Genomic DNA, 17,948 nt, shown 5'->3' with positions numbered 1-17,948 from the left:
TAGAATCTTTGATTCTTGTTTTTTAATAGAGATGAGAATTTTATGTTGGCCTCCATTTCTCTATCTCTTAATTTATTGCAATCGTCACTTTTGTTTGGGTTAAAAAGTGCTTAGTCTACTCCTTGAAGTATGTAAAACCCATGTCTTACAGAGATACCAAAAGAAAAGGGGACTCTCAAATTGCCTGTCGAAGAAATTATAAATATTAGATATCCACCCCCTATATTCCAAAAACCATCACATTGCTACCATTTGACATCCCCTCACGACCAGCATTAGTGTTTGATCTTAACGGTGTCCTCTATACTTCATGGATCGAAGATCCTGATAACTTGGATGCTCAGCCACCTGATCTTGAAACTGTTGGGTTCGACCTCATCAACGAAAAGAATGACATGTTTGACTGAGGCTTTGAAGTATTTTTGTTGTACATATGATTTGTGCATGCCCAGAGAGCGGTCATTGTTGTTGTTTAGGTACCTCTTTGTTCCCAAGGATGCAAAATAGTTCTTAGCTTAGGCTGCGGGTTGGGCAAATATTTACATTTGGAGCTCAACAATGCTGAACAGAGTGGACAGAATAATCAAGGCAGCTTTTGGGGGGCTTTGTGACTACTTGAGCGATGGGCTGGACAACATTTATGTGGTGTAGCCACATTCATAATGGTAGGTGGAAAACCAATCTTTTTCAAGAATCTGTAAAACTTTCTAAAACTGGTTCCGCGATACAGTATGATAAATGTGTTATTGATCGACAACGGTCTTTATAAATGCCATTATAATTTGCGTGGTTCCTACATCATTGTATCTGGCCTAGAGGATCGGAGTATTGAATTCTTGTCCAGGGATTTGCAAGAGGTTCTTGCCAAGTAGCGTGATGCTATGTATCGATCAGCCAAAGCTTTCACCTTCAATGTGAAGACTACATCGGAGGACAACTATGTTAAAGCTGCACTCAAGCAAGGTGGAAAGACGACCAGTTATGGAGAATACTTGATGGGGCCACATTTGATGCTAATGAAATTCTAGCCCTAGTATCTCATCCTTAAAAAGCTCATGTAATTTTAGGAAGCCAAGCTTTGTAGAAAACCCTTGTACTGCCATGTTTTGTCATTACAGCTTAAGCTCTCTACTAATCCATGTATATGCCTACTTCCCATGAGGGATGGTTTTTGGATAACATTTTGAATGCCTCTATATTGAGTGATCAACATGTAACTTATCGTCAGCATGAAATTTGAATTTATAGTTATTCCATTATGTCAGTTTAACATGCTTTGGACTCTAGTGTTTGTGTTTTGGACTCAATTTATGTTGTGGGTAGTGTGTGTGTTTTGTTGTGGTTGTGGATGGTGCCAGACACGTAAGTTAAGTGTTTTTTTCTTAGGCCATGTTGTCTAGTCATTAGAGGCCTCTTGTCATTACAATAACGTGTTTTAGCATTCTAGCACTAGAAAGTAACAATACAAGTACCAACCAAGGTACTTGGTGTACCTGATGTGCATGCAGGTATTTTAAGAAGGAACTTTCAAAACACCCAAAATGGTAATTTAGGGTACCCTATTTGTAGACAAATACATGTGAAGAATGTTGGGAGACTGACAACAATGGTACTTAAAGTAGCTAATTTACAGATATGTTCCATGCATGTTACTTTAAGTACCTAATCTGCACACTTCTACATTGTAAAATATGCACTAAAAACCTGTCATTGGTACTTTGAGAGTGCCTAGATAACCCCTTTAAGTACCTAAATAAGCAGTCAGATGCTTGAAACCTGAATTGTAGTAAGTTTTAAATTACTTCAAAGTACACATGTTGGTACAGTAAATGGGAGATAGACAATCTGTTGTCAGCACTCTGATATCATGTGAGAGAAGTGGCGGTGGGAGAGAGAAACACACCACACATGGACTGTAGAAAGAGAAAAGAGAACCAAGAGGCTACATTTTTTATTAGGTGTTTTGGGAGGACTCAGGTACAACAAACAAAAACTGCAGCAAAACAATTTTTTATTAGGCTCAAAGATACAAAGACCTACAAAATCGTTGGCATGCTGTTGTACACAATTTTGTAAACCTATGGAGATAATCTGAACTTATGTGGCTCTCCATGCAAGGGTTCCAAAGGTATCTTGATGGATCGAACCAAGTGCGATGCCAATAACACTTTTGGCGGGTCAGGAGGTATGTAATAAGCATCCTTGGTACCATCGACTAGCTCATAGTAGTAGCCCTCAACCAAATAGGAATTCGGAAAAATGCAATTGTCCCAAAAATCTCTTAGAGCTCGTGTTGTTTTGTATTTCTCCTTTGAGCACCTCAAGAGGTAGAAGTCTACTCCGTCTTCGTTTGTATTCTGGCAAAGTTGTCATCTACACATAGAGCATCACTAATGGCATCATGATGTCCACCATACATAGGCAAACCTGATCCTTCATCGTACTTGACTGATCACTTTCTTAGTCACTGCTGTCTAAGGGTTTGATGGCGATATACTGCCAGTTTTTGGCATGTGTGTTGTTAAGGCATCACCTCCAACGTTGTGACATACAAAACTGACAAAAACATGAGAGAGATCTGTAGAGAAATGCACACTTGTCAATCCTAGAGTGTCCATTCACACAATGCAAAGAGCGTGACCCTTCCACTCGCTTGCAATTCCATTTCCTCTCCCTCGTCACATATGCCGCTTCGACGTCCCAAAAAATTCGAGTCACCTCTCATTGGGTGTTCTCATCATGAAATTTATGTTTCAAGTAACTAACCACATCCTTGGCACACTCCACATAAGGTTTCAATTGCTCATGTGTCAGAGCCTTTTTGACAATTGCACCGGCCCCATCATGCTCTCCTTTGCCATGGTCCGATGCAAAGAAACTCCATAGCATCTCAATGCCATTCAAAGAGTAGTACCTTATCAATGACACGTCTCAAAGGCTAGGAAAAAACAAGAAATGGGATATCATGTTCAAGAGATCAAAGAAGCTAGAATACCTTGACACGAAGAAAAATGGCCTGGATGCCTTGAATTGAGCCACACACCCATCTGACCAGACCCAGTGCCGCTTCAAGGAGTTGAATCCTTGATCTTGTAGCCACACACTATGCAACTTTATGCACTGCACAAACAATGTGTCATGCTCTTTGTCATCAGAGATGTAAAAATGTATATACTTCAACACCCTGTTAGCCTCGTCTCGAACATAGGTGATGTGCACCAAGATTGTGACTTGTGAAGAGTACCAATGCATTGATTGGATTTCATTTTGATCCTTGAAAGAGTAATTCTTAGCAAAGTCTATAAAAAAGACTACCACATCTCTAGGAAACCTTTGAATGCAGTCTTTGAATTGCTGAGATTTCCACATGGTAATAAAATTGTGTCTGATGTAGGTGGCTAGATGCTTTTTAAGGAAGGATGTAAAATTTGCACATCCCATTTCCTTGACCAGTAGATCCTTGCGCTTCTTGCCTTCTTGATGGGCTGATGCAATGTCTTCAAACACCTTTATTAAAATCTGGAATGCATTTTCAAATTCTTCTTTTGGACAGAGCACTAACCGCTGCGATCCACATTGATCACATTCTCCCTTCAAGCAAGAGAGCTTAAGAAACGTACACTCATCTGGCTTCGGACATAATACCATCTCAACCAATTTGTTGATGCTATTGTGCGTGTACGCAATAGCTCCACACTTCCCTAAATCCTCCTTTATGAAGCATACTTGACACTTGCAGCCACACCCTTCACTGTGCACTCTCTATCTTGCTTTGTCTCATCCGGTTGAATGCATCCTTGAGGTATATCATCTGTATGTGAGCAATGCAACAACAAGTGTACCTATCCTTCAACTTGCAAACAAACCAAGGCTTCAATCCCTCAAAACATCTGAGAGAGATCTTGATGTGTGAATATTGCATTTGGAATCTCCTAGAAAATTCCACCTCTCCAATATAAAAAAAATCTCATCAAAAACTTTGAGGCTGCGAAGAGAAGGTTAAATTCATTGCAACTTGAACAGGCTACCTAACATGATACTTTTTAAACCTTTTGTTAGGTACTAAAGTACCTAAGCCACTGTAAATGGTACTTTATGAAGTACTAGTTTTTGCAAAGTACCTAAGTCCTTGAAATTGATAATTTAAAATAAGTACCACAGAGAGTACATTTAAAGTACCTATATACCTAGAGTTTGTATTCCAAAAGTACATGTTGGTGGTTGCATGCTAGCTTCTACCTAATCTCAAGGTACTTTGGAAGCTTCCAAGTAGCCCAAGAGAGCCTATTGGTATGTACTTTCATAGTTGTAAAGGACCCATGAGTTTACAAAGCTAGTTTTAAACTACCATTAAATGTATATTCGTTGTCAAAGAGGACCCTAATAGAACTTATGAGTCTACATTGGTGCTTTTGAGCACCAACCTCTTTGACATGGTAGTATCACTAGCATCTACATGTAGGTACTCTAGGTAATCTTCAATGTAATATATTTCTACAAGGTACATGTAGTTACTTTAGGTAATAGAACTTATGAGTCTACATTGGTGCTTTTGAGCACCAACCTCTTTGACATGGTAGTATCACTAGCATCTACATGTAGGTACTCTAGGTAATCTTCAATGTAATATATTTCTACAAGGTACATGTAGTTACTTTAGGTAATAGAACTTATGAGTCTACATTGGTGCTTTTGAGCAACAACCCCTTTGACATGGTAGTATTACTAGCATCTACATGTAGGTACTCTAGGTAATCTTCAATGTAATATATTTCTACAAGGTACATGTGGCAAAATTGGTAGTGTTGAAGTACCTAGTCTGTGCACTTTGGCCCAACGCACTTTTTTTTGCCTTTATGTATATCTGAAATACTTGTTTGACCTCATTCTAGCTTCTACCGAGGATGAAGGTATTCTTCATGGTTCTAAGTATTTTAGGAGATCCATGAGTATATATTGGTGGTTGAAGAGTTTGTATACACTATACCTATGGTGCTTGCTATGGTGATAGTAAAATATATTTGAGTTTATATTGGTGCTCCAAGAGTACCAAAAGATTTCCTTTGGAGCGTACACACCTCTGGGGCTCCACAGACAACATTATACATGATGTAATACTACCTAAATGCAGTTACTATCTACACGCATGGTACCTATACTAGAGCATGCAAGAGAACAAAATAATTCAAGCACTTTCAAAGCATACCTGGGACTTGTCAAGCAAATGTATTGGATGCTTTATGTAAGATTTTTCCCCATATGCTTCCGACACACATCCTTTTTGTTTGGGGACACTCACATCTTCGTCTGCCAAAAAGAAAACACAATGTCTCTTATCTCATGCGTGATGCAATGACTTTCAGGCTGTTGACGTCGGCATAATTGCAATGGAATGCTCCTGCTTCAGCCTGCTGTAATCGTGAATTAGCTACTGCAAAATTTCGTCGATGCAACCCTGTGTACCTCGCCATCTCCGAATTGCTTATAGACCTTGATGGATCCCCTTCGCTATTCACCAACATCATGCATAAAGCTCTTTTTAGCTTCAGCTCCTCCTCAGACAAGGATGCTTTGACTTTGGTGACTGTGCCTTGTATGTTGGAGAGTATGGACTTCTCTAATCCACAGTGCAATTGTCAAAAAGCTGGCTTCTCTAGAAGTAGTTCAAAGGTGGATTTTTTAGCTTCACAATTCATACGTTTTGTAGCTTCTTGCGAGCAAAGCACCATTGTTTTGCAAACTGTACTCATATCTTCAGGCATTGACAAGCATGATGCATCCCCGTTCTCTTTTTCTTTGACGACTCTCTTATTTCATCATGTCCCATTACTGTCATATCCTATGTGTGGCTTCCTGGCGAATCGTGGTTGAGTAATCAGTGCGGCCATGAGGGGACATCCCATCATTTCTTGGATTGTCCTTGACATGATCCTGAGATGAGCCAGACCACCCCATATGATTTGAAGCTTGCTGATGGTAACCAAAACCATTGTCTGCAATTATTGACTGCCCGATAACGTGGTGATCATTTGGAGGATGTTGTTGATGTCCAATTGCTTCTTCCACGGACGTGGGCTGCAATCCAAGCCGAAGGATCTGCCAATGCTGCAGGTGCAACACAACCCCCTCTTCCAAGGTGCTCTCACCCACATAATAATGTTGCTGTTGAATTTCCTCTCCCAACTTGCTGATGCTTCCATCCACGGGTAGCCGTCCACCTTGAGTGTAGTGATAAGTCTAATGTTGTTGAATGTCTTACTGCCACATTTGAGCCACACCAACGTGGGGCAGAGTCGACAAGAGCCTTGCCCTTTTGAAGGTTGGAGCATGCTGGTTGTATTTTTTGAGTGCATTCGCATCAAGCCAGGACGTAGACGTCATTGAGGTAGATGGATGTGCAAGCCATGCTTGCTTGCTTCAAGAGAAGGAGAGATGAGGGTAGATTGTTGAACAACATGCAAGTAGAGAGAGAGAGAGAGAGAGAGAGAGAGAGAGAGAGAGAGAGAGAGAGAGAGAGAGAGAGAGAGAGAGAGCGGGGGGGGGGGGGTGGCGCTCAGCTACAGCACCACGCATGAAAGGTAGACGGATAGACATTTCAAGAAATCGTTAAAGTGGTTGGAGCCAACGTTTCAAAAAAATAAACATAAAGCGTAGTCTCACAAGAACACTTTCAAAAGTGTGCTAAAGCACCATCCATAAATGCCTCACAAAGAAGTGTCAAGGACACTACTTTTTGCACCACATTTTCATGCTATCACCCCCATACATACTACATCACATGTAACTTTGGTCCCATTGGCCATATTTGACCTTCGAGGATGACAATAAATCTCTCTCTCTCTCTCTCTCTCTCTCTCTCTCTCTCACACACACACACACACACACACACACACACACACACACATAGTTGCTTACAATATGTGTACATATCCATAAGACTCAAGTTATCAAAACTCTCAACCCGCTTGCCCTTCGAGTTTCTCCAAAATCTTCCACATGCGGGTGCCTTTTCTTGAACTTGAAAAAATTGATGCTTGACTTCCCATGTTCTCTTCTTTTGAATCAAAGCCTCATATGTATGCAAATGACTTTCATACTTGTCTTTGTCCATAGTTGGATTTAGCTTTATCAAGGACTTTCAAGCATCTTGACATTCTTTATCAAATCACCTTTTGTGTGATCTACCTTTGTTGACACCATGGACATGCTTTATGGCAAAGCATTCTTTGGCATAGAAACAAATAACTTTCTTCAAAAGCTTCCCATTTAGTTTCCAATGGTGCATTATATTGAAGCTTTTCCATCCATATCTTTTGCTCAATCATTATAATATACATTGGTACCCGTTTGAAATCCATACAAAGAGATTATCATGCTTAGTTGTTTCTCCACATGTAAGGTCAATACATAAGGACTGATGGTTGGATTTTGGGGTCCATTGGCCAAGTGTAAAACTATCTATGTGATACATGGTGGCTTCAAAGAGTAGCATATAGTTAGTCACACTATCTCCATTGTGTTTTGTACATGTAAATCCCTTCATAAATATACACCATTGGCAATCAACATACTTGTACTACTGCACATGTGTAAAAGTATATCCGGATCTTTCTCATCCATTGAAGTACAATTATACAAGTAAACCTACTCCATTGAAATGTATGGCGTATTAAATTGTTGAGTACCATGTTGCAATGTTTTTGTGCGAGCATTTATATCCTCAAAGAGAATAATATCACCTTTGCCCTCAAAATCAACAATGTCCTCCTCTAAATCAATGAATGGATGATCTCTATCCATGCAACCATAAAAGGGGGAATCATGATGAGGAATGTAACAACCGGCTACAAAAATGGGTGCATTTTTTGGTGTCATAATTTTCAGCCATACATAATTTTTGCGCTTGTCATCTTTCACAATTGATACAAAATCTTTTAATCCTTTCTTAACCATGCATGCTACCCCTCCTTGCCCTTTCTATTGCTTGAGATTCTTTGACCACATTAATGAATGTACATTGTAATCCTCCAAGTCGTTAATCCTTTGTGTACCATGCTCCCAAGTTTCAACAAGAAGGTAAACATCGGCTTTGCTTGTTAGTTCATTTATAACATCCTCCGCATTCCATGCATATCCATTGCAATTCCAAAAGCATACTTTCAATTGTAACTTGGCCTCAAAGGTCACGCATTCCTATTTTCTTGAGGGACGCCTCTTTCTTGGGAATGTTTTCTTCATGAGAGATCTCCTTGGGCATGTTGTATGAGAGAGAGAGAGAGAGAGAGAGAGAGAGAGGGGGGGGGGGGGGGGGGGGGGGGGGGGGGGGTTGTTTTGAAGGTTGGACAAACAGAGAGTCGTGATCTGAAAGAAGAAGGCATGGAGGCATCATCCACAAGCTTGTTTTTTTCTCGATGACCATAGTGGCTCCAACCAAGGCGAGTAGCAACATTAAAAGCGGCAACAAGCAGATGTTGTGTCTAGTCAAAAATCAAGAGGCCAGGCCCATCGTGGGTTGCAAAGATGCTTTGAAGCTTGCAATGGTACTGCTACTTGGTGGTGGCCTTGTGCGGCTCGCCTCTGCTGGGGACAAGGCCAAGGCTAGCCTCGTTGAATATCTTCTCGCCAAATCAACCACCAACAAGGAGTTGAACGATCGCGGGCGGCTTGCCACAATCTATGCGAATACGGCCTGAGCCTTTACCGTCACTTTTGGCACTTGCAAGTTTCACGATAATTTTACCGGTTGCTAAGATCTTGCTAAGAAAAAGAATGTGCCTTTCCTCACCAATGATCTGAAGCTAAGAGTGTGAAGGCAAGGAGAAGTACAAGTACGTATCCAATGTTTTCTAGAAGTGGTCAGAGGAGTTGTTTAAAGGGTTGGGTAGTTGCCACTTGTGCATAAGCAAATTGCTGAAATGATGGTAGATTTGGATGAATATAGATATGTTATGTGATGTTGTTACTCTTGGAGAAATTATCATATGTCGGCACCTTTCCTCCCATAGTATTAATGGTATTTTAAAACGAGTTTGTGCATCTTAGCCAGCCTAATGCTCTCATGTTTGTAAGATAATGCTTTAATTTATGCTCGATGTGACATAGTTCATTGTGTGTGGTGCAATTAAGTTGCCCAAATTTTTGTGTGTGTGTGTGTGTGTGTGTGTGTGCTGAAAAGATGCCATTTTATGGTTCACTCCCATGTATGTCCTCTTTTTTTTACTATTGAGGATGTGTGCGACAGACTTGAAAAGTTGGCCACTTGCAAAGTGAGAAATCTTCAAGGTTTTAAGCTGAAAATGATTAAATGGATGGGAGATTTTACATATGATTGGATGTGTGATATGGACAATCTTGCACTTCAACATGGTATGCCTTGTGATTGGAGCACTAACTGGATCATTCATTGGATCAAGCCTTTTCATAAAGGAGGGATGTAAAGAATGCAAGTAACTATTGAATTATAATGATTGGTTCTCTTATAACAAAGTTTTCTGGGTGTAAAATGGATATAAAATTGAGTGATTGGGATGAAAAGAATGGCAAGCATGCAAAAGGACAAGCGGGTTTTGTGGATGCCATAGCACCATTGGCCATCTTTTCACTCTTCATGTTCTCTTGAAGAAAAGTCTGTTGAAAGGCAAAAGCGATTGTATTGTTGCTTTGTGTACTTTAAGAAAACCTTTGATATGATTCCACATAACAATTTGTGGAGAAGGATGGAAGAACTCCAAGTGCCAAGTGAGTTTATGCTTGCAGTTTCTTGAATCTATGAGAAGGTGATATGTCAATTGCGCATGTGAAGAGGGATTTCAAAAAAAATTGCTTGCACTATTGGGGTTAAACAAGGATGTGTGTTGTCACAAACACTTTTTGGTCTATGCATCGATCAATTGGAACAAATGGTACTTGACTTTATTCATTGAAGAGGTCACTATTTGCAATGCAGTAAACATGCTTTTCTTGTATGCGGATGATGTAATGGTTCAAGCTCACACTTTAGAGGATGCACACAAGCTTATGGTTGGCCTTGAGAACTTTTGCTTGGATAGTGGGATGATTGTGAGGGAATCCAAAACAAAGGTTATGGTTGAAAACCAACCATAAGGAGAAGCCATGAATTGTGTACAATAATGAGACACTTGAAGTTGTTGAGAGCTTTAAGTACCTTGACCTTGAGGTTCCTACCAATCATTAGTGGCTTTAATGTGCTAAGCGTCGGTGGGAAAAGAACGTACTATGCATTGAGAACACGTGTAATGCAAGAAATGTCAAATGTTGGATTCTTAATAGTACCTTTTGGACTTATTGTTGATGACACCGGTTCTTCTTTTTGGAGTTGAAGTGTGGGGCGAGAGCATCTCAAAGTCTAATTGGAAAGAGTTTGAGAATTTCCAAAAGCATTTTTTTACAAAATTTCTTCAAGCTAAGACACAAACACCATGTATGCTCCTTATTCTTGAGTCGCGTCTCTTCCAATTGAGGTTATGGGCATGCAAAGGATTGTGGAGTACATGATAAAGATGAGTCAAAACCCCTCACGTTGACTTCCTACAATTGCACGGGAAGCAAGAAAAAAAGTTCATAAGACGCATAAAAGCAAGAGCACGGGATGGATGCAAGACATAAAGAAGTGGTTTGGAAGGTGGGATGCATTACACTTGCTACATGATGCCTCAATAGACTCCCAAGTGAATGAAGCTTTTCTACAATGTCAATGTATTATGGCTTGGGAGGAATCCTATGGGTCGCGTTTTATACATTACACCACCCCTATTGCCCCAAACTACAAAAGCATGTTCTTTGTTGAAAGAGGAAATTGTACTCACCCTTATATGCTTCAGTCTATCCCCTTGTCATCGATACACACTATCATAGGCATTCATCTTAGCTCCCACTCCCTTCGATGCAACATAGGGCGTTGGGACAATGAAGAAGAGTCCGATCGATTGTGCGCATTATGCTCACTACAAGTTTGAGAGTGAGTACCACACACCACAAGAGTGCTCAACTTTTGTTCATATTTGAACTTGCTTCCCCCATGAATTTCCTCTCCTAGCCATAGGGTGGTTCTTCATTGCGACTCTTATCACCACAATTTGGAACCCTCCCTCTCTCTCCATGCAAGTGGGCACTAGGCACCTACTTGCATGGAGAGAGAGAGAGAGAGAGAGAGAGAGAGAGAGAGAGAGAGAGAGAGAGAGAGAGAGAGAGAGAGAGAGAGAGAGAGAGAGAGAGAGAGAGAGAGAGATACACAAAGAGAGAGAGAGAGAGAGAGAGAGAGAGGGTTTGAGAGAGATAGATGAAGAGAGAGAGAGAGAGAGAGAGAGAGAGAGAGAGAGAGAGAGAGAGATTGAGAGGTAGATAAAGAGGGAGAGAGATAGGCTACACACATGGAAACTGGTAGTAAGTGATTCCGATGCAAAAGCATAGTCAGCCCACCCGAGGCTCACCACAGCCCTGTCACACAGTCATTGAGTTCTTCACTACTAGCACCACAAAGTCACACACCTAGTTCTAACGTTCACAATGGTGGATAGTTGTTTGCATCGCGGGAAGAGAGGTTACTGGTTTGTGTCATTTGCAACGTGCAAAAGCTATGGATCCTGCTATGAAAATAATAACAAACGCTCCGGATTGGTTTGCATATGCGTAAGCTGTCAATGGGCTAAGCAAAGTCACTCTATCAGCCTCTTACTCTCAATAGTACATGTACGCACCATGAGAGAGAGAGAGAGAGAGAGAGAGAGAGAGAGAGAGAGAGAGATGGGAAGAGAGAGATAGATTGAGATGGAGAGAGAAAAGAGATAGAGAGAAGAGTATGGAGCGAGCTTGTCTTGCAAAAATTGGTAATTAAAGCAATGACCAAAAAAAGCTCGCTCCAAAGCTCGTATGGAGCAAGCTTTTCTTGTTATCAATGGTAATTAAAGCAATAACAAAAAAAAACTCGTTCCAAAGCTCGCTCCAAACCCCTACTCTCTATACACGTAAAGTATCTTTTCACATAATACTACATGATTCCTACCACTTAGGCATCCAACACATTAAAGGTGTTACATACCAAAACATAGGATAAAGCCCACAAACTTAATAACCCTTCCCTTAGGGTTTAGACTATGATATCTCACAACTTTGACACAGTCCAATCTAAGACCAAAAGAACATTCCCAATCCAAGAGATCATCCCTAATCCAAGAGAAAAATTGCTACACATGTCCGATCTAGGAGCCATAACATCTCTAATCAATTGTCGTGCAATGATGTGATTATGATTCCTAGTGTTTGCTCATTCTTTGCTTGGTTATGTGCACTCATGGCCCATCTTTGCACTTGTGCCCTATCGCTCGAAGAGGGATTGCTAACGGTTGGCTTGATTATTCTCCATAACCCCTTGTTCATTAGGTAACCTTTAAGCTTAGTTTTCCATGTGTGAAACATGTCCCCATTGAATCGCTCAATGCCCTTCTCTCTCATTGTGCTATAGAGTAGTCTTAATCAAGGAGACTCTCTTATGATCAGTGTCTATCCTCTTTACAATAGCATGACCAATATTAAATAATTCCCACAGATGTATATGATGACATACATTGCAAATGTTACTCTTGCCTAAAAATATTGTGAAGTCAATTGTACGGTAGAGAGAGAGAAAGATGATAAATTTTCCTTGGAATGGTGCTCTTTGGAGCTCTCTTGGGTAGGCTTTGGTAGCCTTGAGTCACCCTTGCTTTATGGAATCAAACCCCCTTGGTAGAATGCCTTAAGACTTTTATCGTCTTTGAATTTGCGCTGCCTATGGAAGCTCTCTCTAATAGAGAATGGCATCAATGCTCTCCTCATGAGTGAGAACTCCCATTAGCCAAGGAGTTCGAGGTCAAGAGACTAGAGGTGGGAAAGTCCTCTTTGGAGGAGGGAGGCCTTGAGGCTTTGAAGGGCCTAATTGCAAAAAGGCTAGCGCAGGATGGGACCCTTGCGGACCCGAAACAACCGATGGGTTCTTTTGAATAATTACGCGTGTTTGACCATTTTGCCGGAAAACCCTCGTGCTTGCCTCACCCAAAATTTTGGCAACTTGAGCTCGCAACCTTCGGGTCCAATGTAATAATCTTTGTGAGCTAGACCACCTTGCCCACGTGAGTTGCTTGTGGAAGAGGCTCAAAAAGTTGTCTTTATGTTAGGCTTTATAAGGTGATAACACTCCCCCCCCCCCCCCCCCCCCCCCCCCCCCAACACACACCCACACAAGCTTAGAAAGGAGTTTAGGAGAGCTCACCTAAGCCGAATGCAGAGGTTAAGGGCTCAATAGAAAGTACGTATAGAGGTCTTTGAGCACATATAATGAGCCAATTTTAAAACAATGGAATCCCATACGATTCCCCTTCATTAGTTTGCACCCTAACATGGATAGTGGTACACGATGTGTACATATTCCATCAAAAGGGGCAATAAGTCAAAATGAAATTGAAAAAGGTAGCCTATATGCAAATGCAACAAAAATATGAATCAACCACATTGGCAAGATAAGAGAAATGTCGCATGATTTAAGATGGGGATTTTAATGAATGATTAGAAGATGCTATTCACTTCTACTGGCTTTGATATCATTTTTAAGGATAAAGAGAGAACCATTCATGTTATTGACATGCTAATGGCAACATACTACACATTGAAAATTAGAGTAGAATATAGATACAAAATGATAATTAGATTGATTCAAAGTGAGTACAAGAGACCCAATATATAGAGCTAGAGTAAACGTCTCATCCAACATAATACATGACACCATAAGAGCTTCCATATCAACTCAAATCCTCTAGAGAACTCGTGGGTACTCTTTAAAGCCCTTTTATGCACCCTTTTACTAACTCTAAGTGAGTTTACACCATTTAGAAATGCCTTTCATGGATACCTATGCACTTAACGTCGTTTTTCCACATGATACCACATGATTCCTACTACCTAAGCATTCAATAGACTAAGGGTGATGCATACCAAAGCATATGATAAAGCCCACAAACCTCACATACATGAGGTATGAACCCAAGAATGCAAGCATAATCAATGAATTTGGCAAGCTAGGAAGATGCATATCTAAGCAACAAGCATAGCTAGACCCAATAGCCAAATTCCTTGATTGCTTGACGAGGAGTCATTAATGTGGCCAAGTTGTATATTTTACTAAATCCAACCATATGCAACAACCAAATCCCTCAATCCTCTTTATTTATAAACTCACAAAATGGCCACATTTTGCTTGAAAAAAAATTAATACTCTTTATCTTTGCATCGAGTATATACTTGGCCACGTTTTGCTTAAACAAAGTAATCCTCTTTATTTATGCACCCATGTTACATGTACCGGCCACATTTTGCTTAAACAAAATGCTTTAGCCAGAGTGAGCAGAGGTTATGCTGCGATCTTGGTGGTGCATCGTGCGAAGCTATGGCGGCGTCTGCTACTGACGAGGAGCGCGACTTTGAGCCTCTCGAACCCTCCACCCTACCATCGCCTCCCTCCTTCAAATTTGATCAGAACAACTCCTCCTCGCAGAACCTTCTAAGCCGTGCTGGCTCAGGTATGAGAGAGAGAGAGAGAGAGAGAGAGAGAGAGAGAGAGAGAGAGAGAGAAAAGAGAGATTTATGAATGTCTTCTTGTAGAGGTTCAAGCCTACTTATCATTCTATCATCCCATTAATAGCATTAAAAAAAAAGAAGAAATCAGACTTTGAAAATCAATTATGACGCACAAGAGATGTAGATGTGAGCTTAAAGAAGTAATTGAGAAGGAGTGGAACAAAGCTACCAACACTCTCAAAGATACACACACTCAATCAACAACAACATGAATGTGTTGCTCTCTTCATTTCATTGTCCACAAAAGTGTTTAGACCTTAACGTAAATTGTGGCCGGCCGCTTATAAGACAACAACCATAGTCTCTAACACCTTTCTTTAAGCTCAGGATGAGCTTGAAGATGATGGATTCCGAAAGGTTCTTGGAAGTATCAAAACTTATCCTTTTTAAAAGCTTTTGTGAAGATTTTCACTATTCTTTACATATACCAATTCAATCTCTCTTGCAAGACTTTCCCTCTAATAAAATGTAATGCACTTCAATATGGTTAGTGCGAGCATGGTAATCTGAATTCTTTGCCAACATAACCGCATGGCTGGAGCCTTCTAGGTGGTTCTGTATGGTCATTTTAGTCCAGATGTTGGGTTTTCCAAATTTTATTTATATTATGGAACCTAAAAACCCACTTATATTTGTTTTGTGTGATTTCCCTACTACACCTGTTATGTGACTAGGGTAGTCATTCATTGTGGTTTTGAGTATAACAAAGTTTGCTTATTCTTTGTCTCTAGGGTTTTGTCTCGCACACTTTTGCACTTGCGCATTCTCCTAGTATGATGCGTGACAACACTGTCTAGAATCCCAACTCAAAAGTTCGACAAAAGTATTTTCAACCATGATTCTTCACAAGTTGCCATAGTTGCTTGGGGATACTTTGCCTCTATACTAGATAATGCAATTGTGGATTGCTTCTAACTACTCCAACTAATCATCCCACTACCCAGGGAAAATGCATAGCCACTATCCAATGTCACCTGCTAAATCTTTGTCTATCGAACCATAAAGACAAGACCATGCATTCTTCTCATAAAACATTTCAAAATTAATTGTGGCCTTTAGATATCTCATGATCCTTGAGTAATTCAGGACTTATTGGATAGATCTTTGAGGTCTTAGTAAAAGTTTTCTTCTTTTTCTTCTTCTTCTTACATGGCTTTTGCATGAATTGACTCACGACGGGTTTCCGTACAGTCTGCCAACGTGTTTTGCGGGAGTCCTTACTGCTTCCGTGTGGCACTTCTGTCGTACTGCCACGTCAGCACATCTGCTGCAGGCTGGGTCATGTGTTGTGTCCTCAGGCAATGTTGCCACGTCATCATTTTGTGACACCAAGCCTATAGGAGCCTATATGGCCATGGAACCAAGCCCAAACCCGAGGCCAAACATGGCTAGACATATCTCGTCATGAGAAAACAACGTCACACTTGCTGGGGCACAGCCACGAAACAATCCACACACTAACACCTGTCCCTAGGAGAAATGGGGATCTACTGGACGAATCTAGAGAGATGCCCGAACCCTAACATGGGATGCTGTACGTCTAGTTGACGGGTTAAAAGTTTTGGCCAAAAATCGTCGGACTGCAGTTTTTGGCTGCGTGCAGTTTGCAGAGAGATTGTGTGCAGGGAGGTGCTCCATGTGAGCGGTTTGAGCACATTGTAACACCTTTCTCTCTTGCTCACCTTCTCCCGCGCCTCCACGAAGGCTTCTTGTCATGCATCTTTCTTGCGAGTCTACCACCAGTGCGGTCTTGACTCTTCTGTTCTCCGAGGGCCGAGACACTCCAAGCTCCAACTTCCAAGCCCGATTCTTCCCAGATGGGCTGCACCAAGCGTTGAGAGTGGCAATATGTGCATTGAGTGAAGGCACTCCCAAAAGTAAAATGTACTTACAAATGTATTTTTTGTGGGAATTCATGAGATGGTGGTCCCTTCCGTATCCGTGCGCATGTGCTATATATTGGGCATTCCTGACAGAGTTACCCGGAACGCGGAACGGGAACGGCGACGGGCCTCCCTGCGGAACGGGGGAACGGGAATGGGCCCGGAACGGGAACGGCGCGGAACGGCAGGCTAAAAAAACACCCAAATATTATTTTTTTTAGCGTTATGTGTTTGAATACAAGTAGTATTAGAGTCCTTTGACTCTAATACCCACAAAAAACACGATTCGAAGACCATTTAACCTTATTATGACTTGATTGGGATGTGAGGCGCCCAGAGTACATAGCCAGATGAACAACATAGCCAGATGAACAACAATGAGCAAACACAATGCCCATAGTACATACACAATGCTCTCAAATAATTGCAAGAGTAGTAGTCAGAGATAACACTTTGGAATTAATTATGGCTAACATAGTAACAAGCCTCAAGGGCCGCCAGCGGCCAAGGTGCTACAAAAAAACCAAAGGGGGGCAAAGTTCAAACCAGACTTCAGTGACCACAATACCAAAAGACTGAAGGTGACAAATACCATAAAGATGCTAGTAGCTACAAATGGCAAAGAGGGCAAGGCTCAAGCAGCCATACAAAAAGGTGGATAAATGGCAAAGACTCAAGACTCAAGAGCCACTAGCCTGAGAGGCCTCCCAATCCGTAGTAGCCGGCTGTAAATCATGCACATCCTCCCATTCCTCATCATCGAGGTCTAGGTCCGGCTCGATCTCAGCCACAGATGAAGTACCTGGTGTTGGTGGATGTGCATCTCCACCCGCCTGAGAAGCCTCTTGCTCCATCTCCCACTGTGTAAAAGGATCTGTTTGTTTGTCTGTACTCTTGCAAAGCATTTTCAAATTTGCGCTGACGAAGACAAGATCATTAGCCTTCTCCACTCCAAGCCGATTCCTCTTCTTGGAAGCAATGTGGCTAAAGGTACTCCACAATTGCTCCAAGCATGAGGTACTAACTGACTGGCTGAGAATACGGATCGCCAATCTCTGAAGCTCAGGGCCATCATAGCCATAGTCCTCCCACCAAAGCACTGAACCTATTTTCCTGCGATCAATCTGAGCATCTGGACTGCCAAATGACCCTCGCATCTCTCTGTACTGTCTCAGCTGATCTCTGACAATGCGTCGCCCATCTCTGTCTAGAACCATCTTGTTTAAGATCTCTGTAAATTGGTTCATGACTTCCCTATCTGTCTCTTGCCCTGCACCTTGGAACTGTGGATCCGCCATGTACGCTGCCCCGTTGTACGCTGCCCCGTGTAAAGGAGAGGCATATGAATTCCACCTCGAGCTGCAAAGCGCATGGATCTCCTCATATCGCTCTGCGTTCGGCTCAAGCTGTGCAAGCTGCTCAATCATGCGGTCCATT

At 41.5% G+C, this 17,948-nt stretch overlaps 1 protein-coding gene and 1 pseudogene across 1 annotated transcript in view; both read left to right on the top strand.

Moving 5' to 3' along the window:
* Window positions 1-8,376: 8,376 nt before the first annotated feature.
* On the top strand, window positions 8,377-8,919 carry LOC147433420 (photosystem I reaction center subunit N, chloroplastic pseudogene; annotated as a pseudogene).
* Window positions 8,920-14,351: 5,432 nt separating this feature from the next.
* The window catches only part of LOC147433418 (acid phosphatase 1-like), a 77,030-nt gene continuing 73,433 nt past the window's right edge, over window positions 14,352-17,948 (top strand). The window contains exon 1 of the mRNA XM_086492984.1: window positions 14,352-14,570. Within this exon, the coding sequence (XP_086349110.1) occupies window positions 14,438-14,570 (133 nt within the window). The 5' untranslated portion in view covers window positions 14,352-14,437. The remainder of the gene's footprint in view (window positions 14,571-17,948) is intronic.

The sequence above is a fragment of the Adiantum capillus-veneris genome, chromosome 20 (genome assembly GCF_014529385.1).
Source record: "Adiantum capillus-veneris isolate H3 chromosome 20, ASM1452938v2, whole genome shotgun sequence".
In the NCBI taxonomy this organism is placed as follows: domain Eukaryota; kingdom Viridiplantae; phylum Streptophyta; class Polypodiopsida; order Polypodiales; family Pteridaceae; genus Adiantum; species Adiantum capillus-veneris.
The sequence above is the reverse complement of the archived record's forward strand: the minus strand, read 5'-3'. Positions and strand labels throughout refer to the sequence as shown.